We start from the raw sequence: 27453 nt of genomic DNA, 5'->3' as shown, positions 1-27453 counted from the left end.
GTGCACTCTTATATTTATGTATAGCATACTAAATGCTTGATATCTTTAGCTAGAAGCACCAAAATGGACGAATCGGTTAGTTTTATCGACAGTTTTGCTCCTTTGTACCAAAATTTGCTAAACTTTAAGCATGCAGATACATACATTTAGAGGACTGATTTACAATCTGTGTGGGCTGCCTTTCTGGTCAAGTGTGACATGATCAATAAGTTGAAATCCTGTGTATGTAACTTATTTGTAAACGAATGTGAACGACTCTTGTAAAAGGCTATCACCGGAATGTTCAGATTATTTCAGTGAAAATGACAGAATTGGTCTTTGAAACTGTTTCTAACATATACTATATGGATAGTACACTTTATCACAAAATATATCAATGCAAAGAGTGTTCGAATATAGTCAACGTGGAAACTATGTGTTATAGCATAGTTACAAGCGAGCATAATGGGGGACATTCCAAAGAATTCTTAGTCAACGTGTCAAATAGATTCAAGATATAATTTCTACGTTCGAAAACGGCTTCAGAATTTGTGACTTCAGAATTCTATGGAATGACTAGCTTAATTACTATGCTCATTAGGTTTATATATATTTGAAATCACCTGATATGACCGTCATGACCTGATTAATGTTGTCATTTACTGTTGTAATAATGATACGTAGCTGAAACATTTCACAAGTCGTTGTTACAAGTGTACAAGTTTATCTGTAAGGATAAAATTAATCAGCCATGAAGCACGCTCGTTACAACAATGTTGTCTAATTATACCTCATCAAGTTTTCAATTTGCAAATATGAAATACCGTTGTAACGATTTCTAGATAAATTTTTTTTCGACATAAAAAAAACAAAGCTATATTGAGTACATATAATAAGTTGGCATATGTCTTATGCACGATAATACCTACATGTTAATAGTATTAAATACTACGTGCGTTCACCGCAGAAATACTCTTTTAATTGGTACTCACGTTCACGTGTTTCTAAATTTCGCAAAAACGAAATACTTGTTCAAATGCTCGTTTTTTCTTACTTAATAAGTCACATAATTGGGCATACTTAGGATATTCTTTGTATTATGCTGACCTTACGATGTTTTTTTATCCCCGGGAAAGAAAAAGAAAAAGAATAGACAATCATGATGCCCGGCTGTAAATTTCTTTAACGATAATAATATTCTATTAACATTACACTCTGTTAAATATTTTTTAAATAATAAAAAAAATTCTCTAGAGACTCTGTTTTTAAATAAATAATAAAAATAAGTCTCAAAAATATTTTAACTTCAAAATTGGGCACTTCCTCCTTAACCCCTTAACGTTCATGCCCGAGTCTGACTGCTTTGAAAAACGATATTTATTTAATCTAATGGTTTAAGGGATGATATTTGTTTTCCTTCAAATTATACGTTGGATACAACATTGTAATTAACGGAAACCACATTTTTAGAATCAAATCCAATAAAGAAAACTGATTATTCTTCGTTAACCCGAAAAATATGAGCGTTAAGGGGTTAAAGTTTAGTTTATTTCGCATCACCAGCTGCTTATTCATAAGTATCGCAATTATGTGTATAAGCATGCCGTAACTGTAAAAACTGTTAACTGTGTTTACACAATGAACGTACAAACTGTTGGTTTTATAGTGTACTTTGTGAAAAGTAATTTCAATTCGACATCCATATTGTTATTAAGCCTTCTATACATTTCTTGTTCTCGTACACGTGGTATAATACTAAATGTATATTTGTTTTCAGTTTCACCACCTTGCATATTTCATTGTATTATTTTGTTTGTGCATGCACAGATTCCATCAAACGTTTATGTGAAAATCGGCACATGTAAATCTTACTAGATCGTTAGGTATAATTGTAACGACAGTAATTTTCTAATACTCTGGAGCTACAAAATCGATCGTGTTACTTGTTCGTTCTTTGTTTCTACATGTTCAACATTGATCGACAATCTAAACATAAACCAAAGTTAAAAATAAAACTAAAATATGGTCCACTACTTACTACCTACTGTTATCGAATTTGTTTATGTTTATTAATAAAGGAATATCATATGTATCATAGAAACAAAACAAAAGTTCTAACTGTTTCTTTAACAAACAAAAAGTATTGCTCTTACTTGTTTTAACGTGGGTAGACACATAGTTAGCTAAACATTAAATGCACAATAAATATGAGTAGCTGATTAAAATATACAGCATTTCTTTTTTTTTTTTTTTTAACTATTAAGAACGATAGTGCCGATTTTTCCAAACTATAACGAACAGTACAACTAACATTTAACCAATATGTTAGGTATTGGAAGTTCAGATATAATATTACTTGTACATAAAACGAGTTACATAAATCTATTACAACTAAACTTCAATTCTCGGCACATGGAAAATGACAAGTTTGACCACTAGTTACCGATAACATTCTCGTTTGTTATTTTAAATTCCTTAATTCATTCCGGTAATACTACTTTCTTTATCTTAAATTTCTAACTGGCAAAGTTCCAAGCAGAAAATATTGTGTGAAGTTTGTCGTGTCTATGTATGATTACATAAAAGATTCTAAGTAATCAGTGAAAATTTCACTGGAAAAAAATTAATAATAAACTGTTAGTATTGTAGAAACTTGCTCTGGATACCAACTTTTGTTTACACTTTTTGGTACTCCAAAAAGTAACTCACGCAAGATGAATCAAGTAAAACCTAACAAATAAATATCTCAAACACGACATACTCAGTACCGGACCATTTATCTAGCTTTGAAATGGTAATTTCCCTCATACACAGAAATCTAATAGAGTAATTAGCTGAACACACGGTTATCGCTCTAATGAGGCGTATATGATAATAGTTTGAGCACGTTTGAGCGCGAATTTATGACACAGTAACTGCTACAAAGCATTAATATGTTGATGACATTTAGATGTTCTTATTTAAAAGAACTATTCTATATATTAAGCCCAAGTAGATAATAATAGTGTATGTAACGTTTAAAGCACTTCATAAAATAATTATTTTCTAGTTGAAATAATGAAATACTCTTGAAAATAATGACTATGTACTATTACACTTAATGACGCAATCAATTATAACAAAGAGTACATTCCATTAAAACGATTTTGTATTTTTTCAATGGTGTTCGAAATAAAAAGTAAAGAAAGAAGATCAGTATTTAAAACTCCGTGCAATTTTCATCCAATCTTGTCAAACACTAACTATTTTAGTAAAGCTTTAACACTAAACCTACCACGACCGGTCATTTGATCGATTGAATGATTTATATTTTTTTGTAAAAAACCGGATAAAATCTGGTACCAAATTCTGGTCAGTTTACTATGTAAATAGGAAATATATCTATAGCAAAGACGACAGAAGAGAATCTACAGTTTCCACTGTCTTAGAACAGTCTAACAATGCGTCTTAAAAATAGTTCAAATTTAGACGCGTGCAGTTCCAAAACTACTGGTGTTTTATTTATAATTGAGCCATTGTTAGAAGCGGCAAGGCCTCCCCTTTAAAATGGCTTTTGGTTCTTGTCATCCGACTTTTCTCTTTGTCTTACGTGCGTCCCGCGTACGTGACTGTCGTGACCTAGTTTCGGGCGTAGTATTTCCAAGAATTTACTACGCACTGTTTACTATCTACGCGCGCGAGATCAATGAACTCGCGCGAGCGAAACAACGAAACGTAAACAAACCGTATCTCCGAAACTAGCCACCGCATCGACTTGAAATTAAAATCGTTATATCTCCGGAACTAATAAAGCTATCGATTTTAACGAACGCTCATTTTAAAGGGATTTTCAACCCCTATCCGATGACTATATCAATTATTATTATTTATGTTGTCTTCTATGTTTATTTTAACATACTTTGACACTACATACCCAAAGAAGTTTCAGCAATTCCTACTAATCGTACGACTAATGTACGATAAAACTGGACCATAAATTGTTTATTTAATTGAAGATGAATTTAAATACAGGATGTTTGCGTAATTACTAGCCAGCACTTTTTCTTAAATAGTTAATTTTCTCTAGAACTAGCTACGGTATCGACTTGGAACAAAATTCGTTTTCAAGGGCGTTTTATCTTCTATCCGATGAAAATTAAAAAAGGTCTACCCTTTGCAGAACTCTACTATATATTGTACATCATGTTGAGCCGTATAATGTAAATATTATAACCGGTGGAAATTTGGTACTTGTTTGTTCTGTGTTAAATAGTAAAAATCTACATTAAATGGTCAGATACTGTATCGAGGAAAATCGAAATGTTTCGAGTACAACTTTGAGTAAATTCGCTGTGTTTATCCTTTAACAGAAAATATATTTCCTGGAAGATGCATAATTTTTCACGATAATTCCACGAGTCGAAGTTTAAAATTAATCAAAACTTCTTTTACAATATTCTTTTGCAAACTATCACTTAGGAAGTTGTTTAAAATGCACATGTTCAATTTGAAAATCTAGGAAAGATTTAAAAAGCAATCTATAAATAATTAAATTGAATTTTATGTGAATGACTAGGGTCACTCGATTCGTTCAAATATAGATTAGGATTGTATCCGAAAAATGGATTTTCCTAGAGCTTACTTCATTAAGTAATTTACTTTTAATTAATATAGTACCAGCATGTACTTTTTGATCGTAGCTCTTTTAATATTAGATCGATAAACTACAACGTTAATAAAATATATCGTCGTCTACATGTTCGCAAATTTTCTGCTTGGAATTTGTAAAACTACTATCACATACTTACTTAACTATAAAATTTTGTATATAAACAATGTGTTAGTTAAAAGCGTCTTATGAATTAAAATAACGCGAGACAATTATGAGTTCAAGAAAACAAAGTGAATGGTGAAAATTAAGCTTTGATGGAGTATTTCATATTTTATATTTAGTTTTATACAAATTACATTTAAAGTTTTAATTTGTTAATGTAAAGTAATATTGTTTCGTTATCATCTACGTTATTTTTATTCGTTTAAACGATCCTCTAATTAGGTGTCAGATGTTTAATGTAAAGTTAATTATCGTCCTCCCTAAGAACTGTTAAAAATTTGTTATTTCTATTCGGGGTGAAATAATTCGAAAAAAAATTACAGGGTGAAAATAAAGATATTAATTTTTGTTAAATAATGAACGAGTTACTTTTTCTGAAAAATAAAATGGTTTATTGATGTAACAGGTCTTTATTCGTATGCTATAATTAATAATCCTAAGGGATCGTCATATGAAATCGTTGCTCGTAAATAACATTCGTGGAAAACTATTATCACAGATATGATAGAGTGATATAATGACTATTTAATGATGTCTACTTTGGCATTGGTATAAAAGCTGTTATATCACGCCGACATTATTAAGAACTGAAGTTTTTTAATATTTACAAAAGAAAAAAAGACTTATAATTACAAATTTGGTAACAAACTGAACACTCAAGTCCTGTAGTTTTTTTACAGTCATGCAATAATGAAGATAATTAATTTTAGTGTCTAGAAAAAGCGAAATGCATATATATAAATATCAAACTTTCACAATGTTTCTTCAGACAAATTTTAGAAGAATGGAGAGGGCAACAATTATAACGTTAAAAACGATTGTAATTAAAAAAGAAATACATTTTACCTGATCTGTGCTAGGACTCCTCGCTTTGTCTTCGCTTTCTCGTTTTAAATCGTCTTGACGTTTAGGGCTCCTTAGCGCACGTTGGCATGGGTCCGCACTACCCCCGATATCCGACGTATTTAACACAACCAATGATATTTTTTGCACGATGTCTACTACCACCAAACCGGACTCGTTCCCGTAAGCCATTCTACAATCAAATAATCACCATTCTGTCAGAAAACGTTTTCAAAACAATCGTTTCAAATCGTTATAGAAAAGTTCTGGTCAAAAGTCTTATGAAAATCTATTCTGATTAACTGATACAAGGAATCTAAACGTTGAACTATATTTAACTTGAATATTTTCTTTCTCTCTGATAACTGACAAATTTATTTTTGTTTCTACGATAAATAGACCATTCAAGGAGCAAATAAATAATCGATTTATGTATATTTGATATACTCACAAGCCATAGGAGGAGTTCAAACTGAGAGCCGTTATGTTTTCGGGCTGTTCTCCACTGGCAGCGACCATTAAGCAGATCAGCGTTGCTTGAAAACCCGGAGCTCTCTTCTGCAACCCGCTCTTAACTTTCAGCGGCTGGTGCACTTCCGGATTTTTCGTTTCGTTATTTCCGGAAGTGTTGCCAGCCGGGGAATCGTGATCGGACGTGCTTTCCACCTCCTTTCCCGGTTCCGCTGTCAACGATATCTCCAAAGTCTATATTGCACGGAAATAAATTTCCCGTTGTATTTCCAAAAGAAGCGTCGAACGACGATAGATTACGATACGTAAGGGTGACATAATCGTCGTAATATGAACGGAATTTCTTGTTTTAAGACAATTAGAATCCTAAAATATAAATTTCTCCCTCTTTTCTGAGTTTCTCGTTTTCAAACGTACCCTTATTTACTACTATGTAACACGTGACACATGACTCGTTATAATACACTATTTATTGAAACTTATTTTTGTGAATTCTATGTAGCAGTTAAATCTTTGCTTATAGTTTTGAAACATCTTACAGAGGATGAGAACAATTACCGTAGCAAACTGAATATTTTCAAAATTTTCAAACGAATAAATGAATTTTTCGAGCGATACACGGTGCAACACCAATGTTTGGAACTGTCGAAAGCGAGTAAATGAGTACTCAGAATGAACATAGATTTTCAGGTTTTCGATAGTTATTAATCATCATGTGTGTAGATCTAGCACTAAGGGTGAAAATGAAATAATTGTTTTGAAAAAGTTTGGTAAAAAGTAGACTACTCACCACTACTTCGGACATACTCTCTACTTTTTTGAATTTAAACAAAACAACGTGTCCTCCGCTTCCGGCGATCGCTAACTTCCGACTTTCGGGGCAAAGGAAGATGAGCTGTATCGCCAACGGATCTTCTTCCGAATCTATACTACGCGTTCTACCTTTTTCGAAAAGTTTCGCCGTCTTCAGTTTGTAAAGGACTTGTAAAGTGCCCGCGGAAGCGTCCCAAAATTTTATACTACCGTCAGCATGCCTATAATTGAAACATTTTTGTTGTTGCATGCTGTCAGTATCGTATAAAATTACTTATTGTATCCAACGTCGATTAATTGGCGCCCTCCATATTAAGAATAACATTAATGACTTGTATCGAGAAAACAACTTTAAAAAATAACGAACTTATTTATTTTCTGAGCTGCACGATTTATTTTACCATTGCAACTTTATAATTACGAAATTCCTGCTTTCAAGGATCCACGTTTTATAAAACATTTTATGAATCGTATCTGCTGTATTTTCAACCAGTTAATTGTCCATCAGTTATTGCTTTAAATATGAATACTCACCCAGTAACAATAATTTCATTATAACTACTTGAGCTTGAACTCCATTCTCCGCCGGATATCGGCCAATCCTTTTCACTGAACCCTGTTTTTTTCTGAGATTTCGATCCGACCGAATAAAAAGCTGGCACTAAATCCGAAGGACAGTCTGCAAAGTACGCACAACACGTCACGGGCGACTCGTGTATATCCATCGGATACGGATTTTCGAAACACGGAAATCCGGGAGTTAACAAATCTATCACAACCAAATCATTTTGTAGTAGAACGACAACAGCATATGGATCCTGATAATCTGTACAAATGAAAACGGAATTATTTGTTACCATTATTGACATTACACTACCAAAATTAGGATTATATATAAATGGAGCAACCCCATTTTTATCAATTTTATAAAAATTAATCGAAATGTGCATATTCCCATGCAACAGCTAGTTATCGTCGATAAGTTATTATTTTTGGCGAATTTAAAGGAAGAAAAGTTGATAATTGTTTTATATACCACTGGTCCATGGACTTTCACACAGTGTTATGAAGTCTATCACATTATGTTCCATTTCGAGTACAGTGGTGGTCTTCCCATGTATGACCGTTATACTTGGAGTTCGTCCAGTTGTATCGTACGCTAAGCCACCGGAAAATATAACGTATGCTTCCCTATGTCAACGAGAATAATATAATTTTATCCAAATTTGATGTATCTCTACTTATAAAAAAAAATGACAATAAAGAGATCTCACGATGTGTGAAATTTGTAGAATTATAGAATTACGTAAACGTCGAAATTTCATATTTTCAAGCTAATCGATTAATGTAGAAAATCGAAGAAAATATTAATTACGTCTTACCCCGATCTAGAAAGCTTCCACTCAACTTTTTGAATTAATTTGCACGGTTCTGGTTCGCCGTCTTTAGTAGTTTTTGCTGTAATAAATATGTGAATGCAACTATTCGTGACGTACCACTATTTTGGTATAGATTTTTTTGTTTTTTCGTAGTATTACAATTAATATTATACCTAACTGTTTGATTGTCTATTTGTTAAAAAAAATTTCTTTTGATAGTTACCAATTACAAAATCCTATAACTCGAAATATATCGTTCTAAGACTATTTTGTTTGAACTGGTTCTAAGATACTTTTCCAAACGAGAGCAAGATGAATAACGAATTTTTTACGATTTCAATTATTACTATTACTATTACTATTATATCATGCAATTTACAAATAGATATTTACCGTGTGGATGCGTGACGTTTGTAGGTTTCACTTGGCGCACCGTCCATGTTGACAGAGAACCATCAGTATGACTAGACATAAACTGTTTACCCTCATGATGCCACGTTATGGACTTTAAGGGCACGTCGCTTTGGCATCTGTAATCCGCATTTTTTGTTTTTAAATCCCAAAATACTATTTGACCTGATTCGTATCCGATCAGCATCTGAAAACAGAATTTGAACGCATAAAGAACAAATATTTCGATCGACAATGTACATACGTGTTTCTTAACCGTCTACACATAAGGAGAAAGTTGTTTATGAATATCTGTAACAAAGTCTCGCAATACGGTTCTATATTTTATTGTAAAATTATGATACAAGTTACGTACACACAACGAGAATAAGTATGAATGTGGTAGAGCTGTTCGAGTACTTGAAATTCGCACCAAGGCAAAACTCATTTTTTCAAACCATGTATTCGATTATCCAAGCAACTGGAGTATTACATAAAACTTGAGAAAATACCATCTAGTCGGATATATAACGAAAGATTATTAATTGAACGTGATGAACAAAATTTTGTTTTCATTTCTAGAGCTATCATAATTAAACTTGACTTTATTTAAGTTTACCCAAATCTTATCGAAGGAAACTTTATTATTAAAAATACATAATCAAGTTTTCTTGGATAGTCAAGATTGCTTAAACAATCAAATACTTGACTTGATCCAAACAATTCCAAGCTAAGTTTGAGTTGGCTTCTATTTTCAAGCACTTGGACACCTCTAGAATGTGGTGCAGAGTGGTTCTTAGAATTTCTAAGGGATTAGAGTTTAAGTGATACCGATCAACAGTATCATTGAAACACTTGTGTAATCATGAATCGAAACATGAAAGATGAATGAATTTCTAATAAACCGAGGACTTCCAGAAAACTGACTAGAACGTGCATGTTTGTTATTAACATGCATTGCGATGAACTGTGGAAACGAAATATCTAAAATTTGTAACGACTATTATTAGAAAAAGTGCTGGAATACGTAAATGATTCATTATGCATGATTCCATTTCTTTCGAAAAATGTGTAGTCGATATTTGTTCACATTTTACCGCTCTAGCGTCACACCACATACATAGAATGGACGTTATTAAACATATAAGCTATTTCACCGTGTAATATTAATTTCTGACTGTAAATAATAGAATATTAGTTAACAATAATAAATGTATATTATGCTGTGCGAAAAAATTAAGTTTGCAGATTTTAATTTTCCAAAAGTTTATTGTAATTAAATGCCTTCAAGCATGAAAATGATTAAACAGATCGCCTACAACACCGAAGTAGACAATGCTTGCATACAGCATATGCGAATATTGACACAAATGACATAAAATGTCAATACTACAGTATATATGCGCGTACACACATATAATGGGAGATAAGTGACAGGGAATGCAATATTCCGTATTGAAAATACAGGATATCCCAGAATGGAATGCATTTTTATTTCACAAATAACGCGGAAATTACAGCAGAGGTTCGATTATCCACAGTAATGAAGGTAAAACTAAAAAAAGATCGAATAAAAACACTAAAAATGTTATTTATTTGTAGTATTTCCTTTAACGACTTTATTTAATTCTCTTCTATGTCATTATCGCGTAATACAAATTCATGTAAATTTTTTAGAGACCTGACCCTCTCGTACTTTGCTCTAAACCGAACAAAAATATAATCTAAACCTCAACAATTCACGATAATTAAAAGTGAACGTGTCACGAATACAAAATTAAGAACACTAATTATTTTTGCAAGCTTCTTGCTTTTCATGTTTTATTGTTCCTTTTACCGAGTTTATTTCTATTCTTTTCTCTGCCATTGTTAAGTAATACAAATATGTATAACCTTTTTAGAGACCTAATCCTCCGACTATTTATGATAATTAAGGGTAGATATGACAGGGATACACTATTAATACACTGGCCACCGTTAATGCTAAAATTTTCTGTGGGACAGGTGTGATTTTATTTACAATTATTTTAAAAGACGTGCAATAAAAATGGGATTATTTTCAAAGTAATATTATTATATTCAAATGAAACTTCTTTTATCAGGATTAACTCAAACAAGATTGATAACGTTCAAAAACATAAAAACATTGAATTACAGTAATATATAATGAAACTATTATTAAATATACTGAAGGAACTGGAATTTCGAATCTAGCAGTAATTAAACAAAGCTAATTAATTGTATAAGAGGTCCAGGACTCATTTGAAATATCGTTAGGGACATCCTGTATATGTACATACAAATGTAAACATTATGATACCAATGGATTTATAGGAATGATAAATTGGTGTAATGTACATAAACAGATGAATGATTGCGATTGCAAGTTTTCGTGAATTGCCTAATACATTTTGAGACTACCACAACATCGCTATAAAACATCAAGATAGAATGAAACGTAAATTACCCTAAATATAGAAGGAACGACTATCTGTAAAATACAATAACACCATGAAAAAAGAAATAAAGCCACCTACGCAGGAAAAGAACAAGGAAAAGAAGTTTTGCTCGTTAAAAAATGTCAGACGTGTGTATGTTAATATATGTTAAGTTTCATGTTAAACGTCAAACTGATCTTATAATAATTAAAATCGTAAGAAATATATTTTCTGTTTTTCTTTCGATTGGAATCAATTTAAAAATTTGTTATATTGCCAGTCGAACGATAAGCACATTTTATGGTCGAATTACATAACTTTTGAATCAAATATATTTGCGTAACGTGAGAAAAGAAGTTATGCGACTTTGTTAGAGAAACAGCTCCATGAAATCCTTTAGAACAATGGCAGCATGCACGCATGCATACACACAACATGCAAGCACACACTCTGATCCTTTTAATAATATTTAACATGATATTCTTGATACATTTTAAAATGAACGTTGAAAATATCCTAACACATTGTAATTTGATTTAATTATTGTCGACAGAATTTCCAAGAATTGAAGATATAACGTTTATGGTAAGGATGGAGAATAATGCAAAATAAAATGTACTCAAAAACACGCGTACCTTGCTCAAATCTAAAGGGTTATCACTCAAGTGTACTACAGCACCAGGATGGGTCTTTCTAGATCTGAAAAATATATATACATATATAATATCTGTGTGTGTGGATGTCCGTGTGGTAAGTGACTAAGGTATCGTATTTGTGTACGTATATCTATTATATTTATATATCTATGCAGATATATGTATATTCGTATAATACTATCTTATAATCCTTAATTTACGTTCAATAATTGCTGTGCAAATTCGAATAACAGCGTTCTATAGTATTACACTTATTATGTTTATTTACATTATTTTATTTTTCCTCTCGAAAAGTCTATGCTTTATAATGTATAGTGTCCCACGGTTGGAGGAAAGAAGAGCTGATTCTATATGCAAAAATAAAAGCCTTTTTGGACGAGGTTTCGTTCTCGAAGTAATCTACTTTGAATATCGGATCCATGTGCTCAATAGCGGATCTAGAAGAGCTCCAGGGTAGGGCGACTAACAAAAAACGACGGATTCAATAACGTAACGATGTAAATATATATTCTAATTAAAAGAAAAATCGCATTTTAGTGTTAAGGGCTTGTAATATTAGAAATTTTTCAAATTTCAATATTTACTTTTAAAAATTTGAAAAACTTCTGAAGTTGTTAGCGTTTAAACAGAGTTGCGATATATATATATAAAAAAAAAAGAAAACAAAATAAAATATCTTCAAAACTATTGTCGATGACCTAGTCTTGTATCTTTTACAAACAAAATGATTCTACTTGAACATTTTGGGCAACTTCGCTCGAAATGGAGTCATCTCGGTTACGAGATAATTCCTGTATGTTCGTTCAGTATCATTACCTAAGATATATTTAGTTTATTACAACACATTTAAAATCACACTCATGCACCACACCACCAGAGCACAACTTCTTCGTTCAACTCCTGTGATATTAATTTATCACAAAAATAGCACTTCCTCGCGAGTAACGCAAGGTAAATAAATAACCATTCCATTAAAAAAATACGTTAACCCCGATCTATTCGCGACGCTTCCATTTAGATCGACAAAATGGCACCATGCAATCGTTGCATCATCGTCTGATTCGAAAAAATGGTAATTTATTCAATATTTGAGGAACCGGCGGGTTCCTTACATTTTTATTAATAATCCCCGCGACGGGATTATGATCTTTATGGCCTAATTTGTAAACTGGTCTGGCTTTGGAATGGAATGGGAATTGTTCTGCAGGGAAATTCTGTTACTTTTATATTTCTATTTTTATTCGTAGATAGACATTTTTAAATTCCTGCGAGAATTTTTAATTCGCGCCGTTTTATTTCGGTAAATAACTGAAATGGAAGAAATAAGACGCATTGTTCAAATGTGATTGTCAAACAACGAAACAATTTTGACGAATGTCCTAAGAAATTTTTTTGTACAACAATAAATAAGCTGGATTTTTAGGTGGTCTCATTTAGTCGAAACATCTAACGTATGTCCTGGAAAGTCTAATAAAGAATCTTCCTTCAACAAATTAATCAATATATTTAAAAATTTTATTACATAACGATCTGAAAACTTGATAAAATCATTGTTGAAAAGTATTTCGTTCCACTTGTGGGAAGATCTAATTTTTTAGTTATTTCTATCGTATATTACTGACGTAGGTGGATCGATAAATCTAGTATGAGACAGAAATTACTTCCCTGGAATAATTAAAGCAAAATACTGGACATAATTTCATTTGAAAACTATGTCAATTGCATAGTTTGTTCTTTTTATTATTTCATATTATTCTGTACGTATGACTCTGATCATTATGAATCATACCTATAATTAATTGGTGAATATAAGTATCTGTGTACTTACATTTCGATAGCCTTATTCCAATTAATTACATATCCAGAGAGGACAAACGTCTCGATATGTAGTATATGAATGTTTCCCCTTTCCGTGCCAACATACAGCCATTTACTTTGTAGCGGCAGATGGATGTACGTTATTCTGTTCGAAAATAAATGATAACTTTATCATTTTCAACAGTTCATTGTCATCGCTTGCCTAATACAGACTTTGCACCTCGAATCAACTTTTTCACGGATCACATTCACCATTTTGCAAATTAAATTCACTTTGTGGGTAAACTCAAAAGCCAAATAATATATCTACCTATAGCTATCAATAGTTATGAAACTATTTTTACATACTACAATTTTTATGCAATGGCTCAAGGAAACTAATTTGTAGAAAAACTCAATTTGCAAAAGGGTGAACTTGATCTGTGAGGGATGAATTTGGAGAGCCAAATCTGTAAAGTTCTTTAAAAAATGACAAAATGCATCGACCAGAAAAATCATTTACAAAATATTTCACGACGTTTGAAAAATACACAGCTTGTTTAAATAAATAATGAGAGCCTGGAAATCCCGAAAAATATGATCTTGAGATCATAATTCCTTCGAATCGAACAATTTGTAACTTGAAAGTTTCCCCCTATCGTTAAAAGTGACGAAGATATCGATTTGCAACAAAACGATGAGATAAAAAAAATTCACAACTATTTATTTGCGTTATTAAAATTTAATTAAACGCGGGAATTAACGAAAACTGACCTTTCCCTTTGGAACTTGAGACTCTGCACAACCTGTGGTATTTTCTGCCGGAAGTTCCATAGGTGCAAAGTATCGTCCGCGGTGGCGGACACTAAAGCTCCCTCGTTGATCAAAAATTGTAATTGTATCACAGCTGTGCATCCCTCGTGTTTAACGTGTGCATCCACACCTGGTCGACCGAGACTGGTTTTTGTTAACGTCTTAATTAAGAAAAATATACTATTTCAAACTGTATGTGTATTTATACCAACATGGTATTTAAAGTGCAATATACATGCAATATAAATAGATTTATTTTTATTTTAAAATGTCCCAGTATTTGAAGAAAAAAGCATTTTGGAAACCCTATGTTAGATCTAACATATTAAGGCCGCCATTTTTTATAACACTATATCATAAATTATAAGTGTAGGTGTTGAACACCGAAAACCGGAAGTGAGTATATATCCCGGTTACGTGATAGAAGTAATATCTTATCTACATAACTATAATAAATAAAAGATTTGTGACTGACGAGGAAATATAACGATTTGAATTAAACTCTATAGGCACGTGCAACTACGATTGAGTTCAAGGATGATCTTACTTTCCTGTTATTCTTAATTTTAACTTGCGACAACGAAGAAGTCATCTTTGACGTGAAAACTAATATACAGTGCCGAACAAAAGTATTGGCACAGACTGTATTTTCAAATAAAATGTTATGTAGCTGTGAATAAAGCACAACGTCTTCTTTATTTTTGGTATAAAATATAAGTTTGGGGTTTGAACTTTAAGTATCTCGCGAAATAAAGCGATTAAGTAGACCTGCAATAATAAAAAATAGTAACAAATACACAGAGGACAGTTTTCGACGAAACAAAAGTATTGGCACACTTGTAAATTTAATATTTCTATGAAACACTTATGTAAATATTTATAATATTGGCATGGCTGTTGTATCCAGGGAAGTCCCGAGATTCAATTTGATATTCATTTGTTATTTCTTACTAAGTTTGTCTGTAATAAAGTGAATAACACAACAATGTATCGAAAAACACGAGAAACAACAATTTCAGAGAGAAAAATTATATTAAAATGATCAAAAGAGGGAAATTCATATTCTACAATAGCTGAAATAGTAAATAGAAGTCGTTTCACCGTAATAAATATCGTTAAACGGTTTCCTGACGAACAAAATGTAAAAAATCTTCCGCGAAGTGGTCGTCCACAGAAATGATCAGAACGAGATAAACGAAAAATTACCAAGATTGTAGAAAAAAATCTTAAAGTTGCCTCTACAGAAATAGCGGCACAAATGAAAAGTGAAAATAAGGTAGATGTACATCCTACAACTATCCGGAGAGTTCTTAAAAGTGCCGGGTACAATTCAAGAGTGGCTAGAAGAAAACCATTGATCAGCAAAATTAATCGAAAAAACAGATTAGAGTTTGCAGAAATGTATGTACACAAAAATTTATATTAAATAAATAAGAATATGGCGAAAGCGTAATACCGAGTTGGATTCACATAACATAGTTTCAACTGTTAAACACGGGGATGGTAGTGTATTAGTATGGGGTTGTACGAGTTCCTCTGGACTTTGAGAACTAGTTTTTATAGACGGTATTATGGATAAATTTGTATGTTTAAATATTTTGAAACAAAACTTAAAAAAAGTGTGGAAAAATTAAATCTTCAGGAAAACTACTATTTCCAACAAGATCATAATCCCAAGCATACTGCTTATATTGTCCGCCAATGGATTGTTTTTAATACACCCCATACATTGCCAACCCCTCCTCAATCGCCGAATTTAAATCCGATTGAACACATATGGAATGAGTTAGAAAGAAAGATCCGAAAACACCTTATTAAGACAAAAGAGCAATTAAAAGATACACTTATGAAGGAATAGAACGAAATCGGTTCAGAAGTAACACAAAATTTAGTACATTCGATGCCTAATCGGTTACAAAGTGTAATAAGACAAAAAGGATTACAAACAAAATATTAATTTGAATATTGTATTATAAAATAGTAAGTGTGGCAATACTTTTGTTCGGCACTGTAAATGAAAATCCAAGAAGTCAGTTATAGAAATCGACTAATTATTTTCGTTTTTTTTTCTTATTACAACCTGGTGCAACCATTGATTTTCTGTATTCCTGATACGAAGATCGATTCCCTTGTACCGAGGGTGTTCGGATATTGTACTGGACAACAAAGCGCACCGTTCAGTTGAAAGTAGTTACTTTGTAGCGACTGCCTGTCTCGATACCAACCAGGAAGCTTATCGAGCCGTGATGAACATCCACCCTCTGTTAACTCTTTAGAGTAGACCAATAGAAGCAACCACGTGAAAGAACACATGGTTGACGAACCATGAAACAACTGCGCTGTGTAATGAATACAATAAAATGTAACAATTTCGTTCATGTCGAGTAAATTTCTGCATCGAAACTAATAATCGAATGGAAATTACCCGCTGTGAAAATGTATTTCGCAAGAAAATCTCACCGACCGTGTTCCATCTGACTCTAATACACAGTAATGTGAAGTTTTCACGCAATCACAAACAATTTTTATGTTTAATGACTTCGACTATAACTGCATTCAATAATATAGCTTAACTTAAACTTCTATAACTCCCATATCTCATAGAATCCTAGACAACTACTTTTAAGTTTAATTATGTCAACAACTGCACTCCATAATTAACTTAAACTTCTATAACTCCTGTAATTAATAACATGAAATATTAAATAGTCCCTGATGGTTATAAACGTATGTAGGTCAATAATATTTCACTGGTTATAGATTTATAAAATTGTAAAATATTGATTATTTTATGAATGGAGAAATAAATGGATATTCTGAATATTTGAGTCCAATGTTTATTGCAATAACGCAAGTTTTAGAATTATAATTATTATAAGCAAATAAATATCCCTCGTCCGTAATGGTTATCGTCAATGGGGAAAAAATGTCCAGTCGCCTAAAATCGTTATTCATAATTAAAAACACTTTGGTCAGAAAAGATAATTGCTACCTTATAACTTTTCTTTATTTTGATCATAACAATTAGGGAAGAAAGATACTTTCGGTATGATCACTGTAGTATTTATTAACCAGTGATTCCATAATATCTGGTGCACGAGCTTTTGTATACTGTCGAAAAGTGAATCACTATGCATGTGTCAACGTACCGTCAGTGTCTTCCTAGCCAGGGTATTGTGTATATTGTAAAATAAAGAGACAGTGAGGTCGGTCCGTGAGATCCCACTGAAGTGGAAATTATAGATTATTTACACTATAGTATCGAGAAAATTTCCAACGAATGCACGGGTGAATGAACTTTCCGACAGAACGGATCGGCTGATTGTAGAGATGTTTTCTTTTCCTTTTATAGTATGACGAAGATAGGCGCCGATACTGTCGATCAGTTATGTGAAAAGTACTCTCTAGCAAGGAGCACAAAAAGATAAGGTCAATGTCGATTTCGTATGCCACTTGGAATACTGTAACAATCGCAAATAATTTTTCCATAGAAATTCCAGAGCTGTATTTTTTCGTGGAACAATTATGAAAAAAATAGATGCAATAAAATAAGTGTTGTCAAGCTAGCTGTGACACTCGAGCTTGCATGAAATACACAACGGTGCCTACAGTTTATGTGTTTTCAATATTTTTACCATAAATACCTCTTGCAATTGAAAAATAAAAATAATTTATTAATTTATTTATAAATTTCATTCATTTTAATTTCGATTGCGAAGTAGTGTAAAAATAGGAAAATATATGTTTACTTATTTAAATTGAAAATCGATTCGATATGGCTTTATCTGTAAAACATGTCATTTTTGCAATTAATTTTCGCTATATTGGAACGGCTATTTTCAATACCAAAAAATGGCATACGGTTTTCGAGAGCTTATATGCATTTTGCATCCCCGAAAAAAGCTTTAAATCAAAAACTATTCTGGGCAAAGGGGTGACCTGGTTGACAATGACCCATATACGAGGGGATACCCAAAAATAACCAGAATTCTTCTTTTTAAACGTTTGCACGAAAGACTACAATCGAGGCACTGGATGGAAAAAGAGCACCGCACATGAAAATGCCATTTCGAGAAAATTCAAAGTTTTCAATTAAAGGAATTATTTAATGCGATTCAATAATAAAGAATTTTTTCTTAACACAGTAGTATGCCCTAAATGTTCTAGAAACGGACATTTCTTTTTTTAAACTTTCATAAAAGTTGGTTTACGTGCCCTTTTTTCATAAATGAGATAAAATCATAAAAATCGTATTTATTGTTCGCTAAATTTCTTTACCAATTTATTACAAATTCTTCGACATATTACTGTGAAAACAAAACAGAATTAAGTATAGAAAAATAAAGAAAAAAATTCAATTCTCTTAGATAATTTTCCTGCACGACAACTATTACTATGATACTCTTCTTCCCCATACGGCGACATAAATTCATCTTCGTTAGTATAGTTTTCGCTGCTCGAAGAACTCTGCTATCCTCATCCAAGTATCGCAATAGATTTCTTACGTCCTTTTCTTCATTTGTTTGCAAACCAGCCTTAAAGTTTCTATTCGAAAACAAACTATGCAAGAAGCTATAAACTATTTCAAGTAACGGAGAAAACGTTGGGGGCAATCCACACGCGGAGAAAACAAAATAATTCACCGTGTTTTTAAGCAACCCTCGTACTTTATTTTACCGTTCCATGACGAAATGAAATTAAAATCGAGACCGGAGTATTTACCCTAGCTTTCCGATTAGAATGATAAAGAGGGACGGTGTGAAAAACATCAGGCGAAAAAGCTGTAATGAATATTCAGATTAGCATTTACATTTCGCTTGCGTAATCGTCCATTATCATATTTAAAAATTCTCAAAGGATACATCCTGAGGGATCCCGATTTGGTACCGATCGCAAGGAGCCTCTGAACCGGATCGAACGCCACTGCTGTCGGCTGATGTGGAAACCCATGTCTGAACGTCTGAAACATAAACGCCGTTCGTTTCATTTCGTCTTTCCCGTTTTAGTCGTCTGAAAGTCTATTCAACTCCGCAAGGACTAGAGAACAAATAAAACGAAGCGACAAGTAGCTTTGTTCCTTCAGCATTCAATGCGTATATATTTAGCTCGGTCAATATTACAATTTCAATGATGCGAATACCTCGCTTCCCCTATTTTATCTGTTAACACCCGAACACTAAATAACCAGATGGAAGTAAAATGGTTATTATGTTCTTCGATGCATTAATTATTTTTTTCATTTTAATAATGGGCCTTGTTATCTGTTCTTCAGATGTCTAGCGTGCAACTGAAAAAGAAATGGACAAAAGAAAACGTCTGACGCAACTCGAACGTTCATAGACAGAAAAATTTCATTTTTTATTATCTTCCCCGGCGTGGAAATTTCAATATCTTTGGAACAGTAAATGCGATCGGTACGACGAACGAGAGTAACTGATCGCCGACTGAAATTGCAGGTTGGATAGTATAACTATGAGCGATTGCTGACACGGGCTTTATTGCAGCACTTGTCCTTTCTCACTCTTATGCGATAACGTTCTACCAGAGTGCATTTTCAACTGGAAACCACTCTGGTCAGTATTAAAAATATTATTTTCGCCGTAGCTTTCAATCTAATATCTCGCGTTTACATCGAAAAATATTGTCATTTTTCTTGATACCGTGCTTAAAATTCTGCAATTAATACGTCGATGCTTGAAGTAATCTTTCGGTACACTGCGTCGATAAATTTGATAAATTTGCTCGTGAAATTGCCCTAAATTCATCGTAAACGAATACCGCGCCTTTGTTGACTTGATTTTCCCAATTTAAGACTCTTCAATTTCCTCCGGTTTTCAGAAAAACTTCTCTTATAGTCGAGATCCCCACATTCAGAATCGTATAGAGAAAGTGAATAATTATTTTCTTTCCCAAAGATTAATCAAATTTCACGCTCTCCACTTACAAACGAATTTGTTCTCCTTCGTTCGGATAATAAATCATCCCCGCCGCTATTTTGTTTTTCGGTGTGAGACACATTGACTCCGAAAGGTTGGCAACTGTAGATTTGAAACCCGGTTGGCTGAACTACAAAGGCTACATGGCCACTATTAATGCAAACTAAAAGCTTTCGCGTTTCTTGGTGTATCTTCGTAAAAGCATTATCAATAGGTTGGTGAGGTTTCCACGATGAAAATGAGTTCCAACACGACCTTGCCCGGACTATTTTTAATTCATACAAAATCGAATGTCTTTTGAAAACTGTAGCTAAAAATAATCCAAACATGATCCTATTTAGATTCATTTTTATCCCCGAGAACTCGCGAATCGATTAACATTAGACACTTTCGTAAAGCTGGAACGAAACAAAAAATTCGAAATTGCGTTGATATTCAAATTTCTGTTTGCAATGAGAATATTACAACTATAAAAGATTGAGTTTTAGGGGTCCTGAAGCATCGCGAGAATCGATTGCCGATTATTTTCGATGGATTAGTTTGAGAACCATTTTAAACCAACGTCAAAAGACAATTGAAAGCGGTACTCGTGGAAAAATGCTGCTGTTACTAGATAATTGTACAGCGCATTCCGCCAGAAAAAACAAAGACGAGACCGATGAGATTCGAGTGCAATTCCTTCCGGCGAATGCAGCGTCTATTTTACAGCCGATGGACCACAGAATAATTGAAAAAATCCCGACTTGGTTGTGTTCTTGTAATTATGTACCAGCCTAGTTAACATACAATTTATAACGCGTGTAAATAATTCAATACAAAATATATCTATACAAGGTGTTCGGACACCCCTGGGAATTATTTTAATGGGAGATACTAGAGGCCAAAATAAGGCAAAAATCAAGAATACTAATTTGTTGAATGAGGCTTCGTTAAAAAGTCATAGAAACATTTCCGGCCACACAGTATATTTTTGGTAAAGAATTTTTTTCTCGAAAGTGCGTAGGATTTCGGGGGTGTGTGTATTCACCAAAAGTGATTGTAATTGACCCCCGCAACCGAAAATAATTTTTTTAGAACGATTTGAAAGTTATTTTTTCGTCGAAAAATTTAGGCACTCCTGTCGATTTTTCTTAGAAATTCGTTTATGATTTTTAGTAATTTTATTTGACGCTCTACAGAAAAGTTGTTTAATACTTTTTTGCAGGTACCCATGATATCTACTTCAGAAAAAAGTTTCATTGAGATATATTCACTATTGTAGGAGTTATGGCTATTTGAAAATTGGACTATTTTTATAGGGTTTTCTCGTTTTACGGGGTCAAGGAACAACTTTTTCAATAATGTTAGAATTTCTATATATTCTTCGCTAAAATACGCGTTATTAGCATTTTTAAACATTAAAATCCTTCAATCCGTTCAGAAGTTATGACGTTTTAAAGATACGCATGAAATTTTGGAGTGACATTTCTGGCCTGAAATTATATTTTCGATAAGGAATTTTTTTCTCGAAAATGGTTAAGATTTCGAAGGTATGTGTATTCACCAAAAGTAATTGTAATTGATCCCCGCAACCAAAAATAAATTTTCCGTGAATGATTTGAAATTTTTTAATTTAATCTTTTAATAACTTTCTAACGAAGCTTCCATCAAGAAATTGATATTCTTGATTTTCGTCTTATTTTGACCTCTAGAATCTCCCATTAAAATTTTTCCCAAGGGTGGCCGAACACTCTGTATATGACTGATTTATTTTCAATGTTCTTGCAAGTACCATATGTGAAATTTATAACGCGTATAAATAATTCAAACTGCTTTGTAGCAAATTATTAATGCATTTTTCAACGTGGAATCCCTCACTTTTCAGTTGCATCAAGAATTCCACCGCACCCTCCGTAACGCAGAGTGGAAAGGCGAAAGGATGGGGCGATTGTACCAATAGTGAAAAGAAGAAAAGGGGTGAAGATGTATGACGGGAGGGTCACGCAAATGCTTACCTTGTATAAAATATACAGGCAAGTACTCCTCAAGAGGATAGGAGAGGAAATAAGAGAGACGATGGTACCCGGAAAACCAGGTGGCTCTGAAAAGAGTAGAAGGGGAGCGATAAGCAACAAATAAGCACTGAACTACCTGTTTGGAAAGGAGAAAAGTGGTACACTTCTTCTCGTGTACCTGAGATCCACGTTTCACAGAATCAACAGAAAGTTAAGAGAAACGTTAGCGGGACGAGAGGTGATTGAGCGAAAGGATCATGGTTCATGTATAGGCTGAATGAATATTTTTGCAACGGACAGGAGAATGTGCCAAGGTTTCTCAGTTTACTTCAGCGTGTATCAGAGTATATCGGAGGTCAAATGAAACTGTTAAAATATTTAATTAAGTCCGATGTAACAGTCATTCTATGAATCATACACGAGAATCTTTTTTGGAAGAAATTAAAAAGGGCCGAGAAAAGGTTAAAAATTGACCTTCCAGGGCAGAATGTTCCTCTAATTGTCTCTCGCTGTCAGTTCTTTCCTGCCACGATCGTTACAGCGAGATTCTACACCAAGAAAAGTTGCCTCAAAATTGACCTCGACCTAAAAAATCGAGATCAAACTTTTTTCATTGCGTCGTATTCTACTCGAGGAGAAAAACTCTCGAAAGAGCCATGGATCGTGGCTCGACCGTTCTCTTGAAAAATGTGCGTTAACGTTTCAATAATTCTTAAACAGACTTTATCGGCCAACGTTCTTACAGCTTGCAATCGGACAATTAGTCACAAAGTAAACAGAGTGTTATCGGCGAAGCAGATGGAAATTATTCTTTGGGTGAAGCATAGAAATATTCGATAATTCAACGATGTATCTATTATTTTATAACGTTCCTAGTGGAAGTAGCGTTATTTATATACCATTATTAAGGCTCTTCCATTGTAAACAATATTGTAACGCGTGTGCTCAAAGTGCCGGTCACTTGTGACCACCAGGGCAGTGAACGTGTTAATATCGCGTCATTCTAAACGATAGAAGATTTCAGTATCAATGAGAACTGACCATTTATCCAACTGTAAAATGTGTGAAAGTTTGCCAATAAAGTCCGTTTGAAAGTTATTAAAACTTCCAGCAACATTTTTCAAAAGGACTTTTTTTATCCTCACGACGAGTGCGATGCAATAAAAAAATTTCAGCATATTTTTATAGGTCAAGATCAATTTTGATAACTTTATACATACATATAATTTCCTTGCACTCTGTCCAAAAGAATTCAAGACAGAATATATAAAGTTCAAAATTAAACTGTTATTGTAGGTTTTCGCGGCCGTGTTTGAGTATATACCGTGAGTAAACCTGATAAATAAGGGATAAAGGTTGTCTTGTGTAATGATACAGAGACATCATAGATGATAAATACTGAGCCATATGTTGGACGAATGATAACACGAGACAGTGTGCCGTCGTGTGATGTCGAAAAATTAACGGAGTCAATCCATAACGTTCCGTGACACGCGATAATTGGTTTACATCCGTGAATCTCGCGACAGAAATGAAGTGTCAGTATTCGTTGAACATGATTTGTACAATCGAAAAAACAAGGGCGAGATATCACAGACATTTACAAAAACAAATAGACTTTGCCTTACTTTCGTACAGTACGAGGCGAGACGAAGTTATTTTAGAATTATTAAGTTAAGATTCCCATAACTATCGCTTGGTGAAATTTATGATTTCATTGGTTTGGATGCGTATGAAACAGGATTATAATAATCCTTGTATTCATAATCATTTCCCCCACTTGCAGTTCAGCACTCGTTAATAAATTTTGCATCAATTCAAACACTACAACTGATAAAGTGGATAAACGGAATTAAATCAGTGGTAGCGTAAACATAAACACAGCGGCACTCGCGAACAGAGATCTTATCGTTACGACAGTCGGAACCTAACTGAGAGTTTTTTTTCTTTTGATTATGTATTTCTAACCTTAATGATACGTTCACTTGTATATTCATTTGAAATATTTAAGGGGGTATTTCGGTCTAGAAGTTCAATTTTGATATTAAAACAGTTTGTGTTTTCTTATTCTTATTCCTACGAATATGCAGTGGAGTAAATTATGTTGCAATGGCGGATTTTCGGAGGCAATATCTAAACAATCTTAATAACATGTTTCTTCATATATCCTTCTTATACGATAGCACCGACAAGAGAATCTAACGTTAACAAGTGTTTCTAAGAATATGTTCGCCTTTGTATATCCCTATAAAGTTACGAAGGCTTAACTATTTAACTCTAGTAGCTCCTAGCGTTAGTTCGTTCACGAAACCTAATCATCTTGTGGCCCCCGGTGTAAGCCACATATCGGTATGTCCACGAAAATCGTCTTCATCCCGGTGACTTCCGGGTGTTAGCCTGTCACTGGTTTGTTCAGGAAAACCAGCTTATCCCGGAGCTTTCGGTATTATCTACCTGCACGTCAGTTTGTCTACAAAATTCCATTCTTATTCAGTGGCTTCTGGACCCGGTAAAACATCGGTTCGTAGACTCTGAACCCCAACTCGTAAGATATAATTTTATACTATGGTTCTAAAAAAAAAATAACATTTACAGCGAGAGGGATAATAATATTAAGTTTTTACTCTAACACCTACCACCTTCATCAGTCCATATCATTAAAATATAAAGTCCCTAGAGATTTAGTTTAAACCAAACAAAAAACCGAAATAAACCTTTGAATTATTTTGTAAAATCATCGCCATTCAAGGGCTATGACTTTTCGTTCGAAGACTGTAAGATCAAATGATTTCGCAGGTTGCCAACCTCTGATCTAAAACTTCCTATACGCTTTCGAAAGCACTCGCGGTATTGCGTACACATTGAAACTGACAAAAATTATTGTACGAAATTGTTTGTAACATAGTCGTAAAAATGGGGAAGTTGAGAAAGTAAAATCGTTATATCTCTCACACTTAAAAATTGTTTTATCTTGCAAACCATATGTTCAATATCATTGTTAGTATATATAATCCAAGCCACTGACGTTTGATTGTTTGTAAATAAAAACAGAGTCCCATTTAATTGATCTATAATTATGTTTACTCCATCAATAAGATCTATGCTTTGTAGCATCATTTCTAAAAAATTTAAAAATCCCTCTGAACCCTCCATAGTCGAATTTATAGATTTTGCAGAAAATTCTTGGATAACATGTTATCCAACATAAAAGTTTTTCCATTAAAATTCAATCAATTAAACTCAGACCCATTTGTAAAAATAACTTTCACGCAGTCTGCAGAGGTTTGCTAACAATATTCTTTAGCAAATTTTAAACATAAGTTTTTATTATGTTTGGCAATCAGTAGCCTTGTTTTCTTAAATAAAACTAAGATTTGCTCAATCTCACTCATAGTTTCTCAACACTTAGTCTATTGCATAATTCAATCTGAACTTTGTCACATAGTTATACAGCTGGTTTGGAGTTATAAACTTCAAAAATGCAAAACAGAATTCAAAATTCCCCATTAATTGAACCAATCTTAGAAATAAATTATATAGCTTGCATGCATATTATTTTAAAAACATTGAGCCAAAAATGAATATCCATTGTATCTCTCTCATTTTATCCAAGTTCTTTGATCAATAGTAACATTTGTTCCTTGGCTTGTATTTATGAATTGATTTGTAGTTCTTATACTCTTGAATTCACAAAACCATAGTAACAGCAACAATGTCAAATAACCTATTAAATTATGAATAGTCTATTGTTACAACCATGTAATTTAGCAGTGTTGAGAATATTTATAACTTATAATTTATATTTGCTAATATAATAAAACAAAAATTGAAACAAGTAATGCAATATACTATCTAATCACATTTGGTTAGAAACACATATCTATTGATAAATTGTTTTTTTCTCTATTATCATTAATTGCTTTGCTTCTATTTAAACTGAATGTTTATTTAATAATTTTGAAAGGAAAAATAATAATTTTCTGTAACATATTGATTATACGTATACATTCCTAAACACATTGACACCATTACAGTATCATATATTAATGACAATAATTACTCCAGTTACATATTATTTTCTTTGATTTGACACTTGTAAAAATCTAGTGATAAAGCAGCCCACATTGTAGTATATCATTAATATAGATTAATCAAATAAAAAATATACATTTTAAAAAGGGGGCATTGTACATTTTCAATAATGTGCTTAGTTGTTTGCACATGTTTGTTTTATATTGTTAAAAATTGTTACATTAAAAGAAATGAAGATAAAGTGAATACCACTGACCTTTTTTACTTGAAAGTGTTCCGGCCGTAAATTTTCGACGATTTCCTGATCAGGTTTGACGGGCTGAGGTACCGATGATCGGAACCCGTCAAGCACACCTTTAATTGTAAACTTCTTCATTACGGACCGAAGACAATACCTAGAGGATCACATGTGCAGCAGCGACACAAATTCAAGTCTTCCTAAATTTCAGAGCCAAGATACTAAGATTTTTAAAAGACTTCGATCGACAAAGGTACATACAAATTTTGTAATAGGAAAAAGTTATGTCACACTCTAGTTACGTGTTCCTTTTTCGAGGAAAACTACCGATGACATCTTTGCGTACCAATGACAAATGTCACTTATCGATATTTCAGTCTTACGGGACTTCTACATTTTGACAGAACAGAGATGACGTCGAAGAAACACAGCACATTTTGATATCACAATACTTTGTAGAAATAGAAACGCACACGTAACCGTGGTTGTATGTCGGCGCGTTTTTGCAAACGCTTCGTGACTAGAATTGTTTTCGTAGTTAACGGCAATGCAGTGTTGTTTAACCGTGTCAGGATCAATAACTGGCAACAGGCTCATGTGGACTCCCGCACGGTCGCGAACGTATTCTGTGCGCAATCGTGAACAAAAACATTATGGCAGATGTTTATACCAGGTTCTTATGACTACAAAGATGGTACAATCAGGCACATCATTCCGGCCTCGCTTCAAAGGAAAGTCACTAGCATGCACTTCCCTATGCGACCTTCCATTTTTGCCACTAGAGAGAATTTAACCGTTTCCTTTTATAGTAACTTTGCTGCATTCACTGAATTATCACATGTATTCTTCTATATATTCGAG

At 33.2% G+C, this 27453-nt stretch overlaps 1 protein-coding gene across 6 annotated transcripts in view; it reads right to left on the bottom strand.

Annotated features, from left to right (window-relative positions):
• LOC122402578 (syntaxin-binding protein 5) overlaps positions 1-27215 on the bottom strand; it is a 53700-nt gene extending 26485 nt beyond the window's left edge. For 4 of the 6 annotated variants that reach the window (XM_043405500.1, XM_043405502.1, XM_043405501.1 and 1 more), the window contains exons 1-13: positions 27066-27215; positions 26611-26708; positions 19255-19352; positions 14354-14536; positions 13611-13745; positions 11762-11825; positions 8692-8896; positions 8302-8377; positions 7956-8110; positions 7454-7745; positions 6897-7140; positions 6087-6340; positions 5639-5828 (exon numbers count right to left, since the gene is read on the bottom strand). In XM_043405500.1, coding sequence (XP_043261435.1) covers positions 5639-5828; positions 6087-6340; positions 6897-7140; positions 7454-7745; positions 7956-8110; positions 8302-8377; positions 8692-8896; positions 11762-11825; positions 13611-13745; positions 14354-14536; positions 19255-19352; positions 26611-26708; positions 27066-27189 — 2118 coding nt within the window. In that variant the 5' untranslated portion in view covers positions 27190-27215. Of the gene's footprint in view, positions 1-602; positions 664-2132; positions 2163-5638; positions 5829-6086; positions 6341-6896; positions 7141-7453; positions 7746-7955; positions 8111-8301; positions 8378-8691; positions 8897-11761; positions 11826-13610; positions 13746-14353; positions 14537-19254; positions 19353-26610; positions 26709-27065 lie in introns of all 6 variants that reach the window. The other 2 variants (XM_043405503.1, XM_043405504.1) reach the window with 2 other exon arrangements.
• Between the last annotated feature and the right edge of the window lie 238 nt (positions 27216-27453).

Source organism: Colletes gigas, unplaced genomic scaffold, assembly GCF_013123115.1.
Source record: "Colletes gigas isolate AHSC1104 unplaced genomic scaffold, ASM1312311v1 Colletes_gigas_Sc00037, whole genome shotgun sequence".
In the NCBI taxonomy this organism is placed as follows: domain Eukaryota; kingdom Metazoa; phylum Arthropoda; class Insecta; order Hymenoptera; family Colletidae; genus Colletes; species Colletes gigas.
This window is presented reverse-complemented; position numbering and strand designations above follow the sequence as displayed.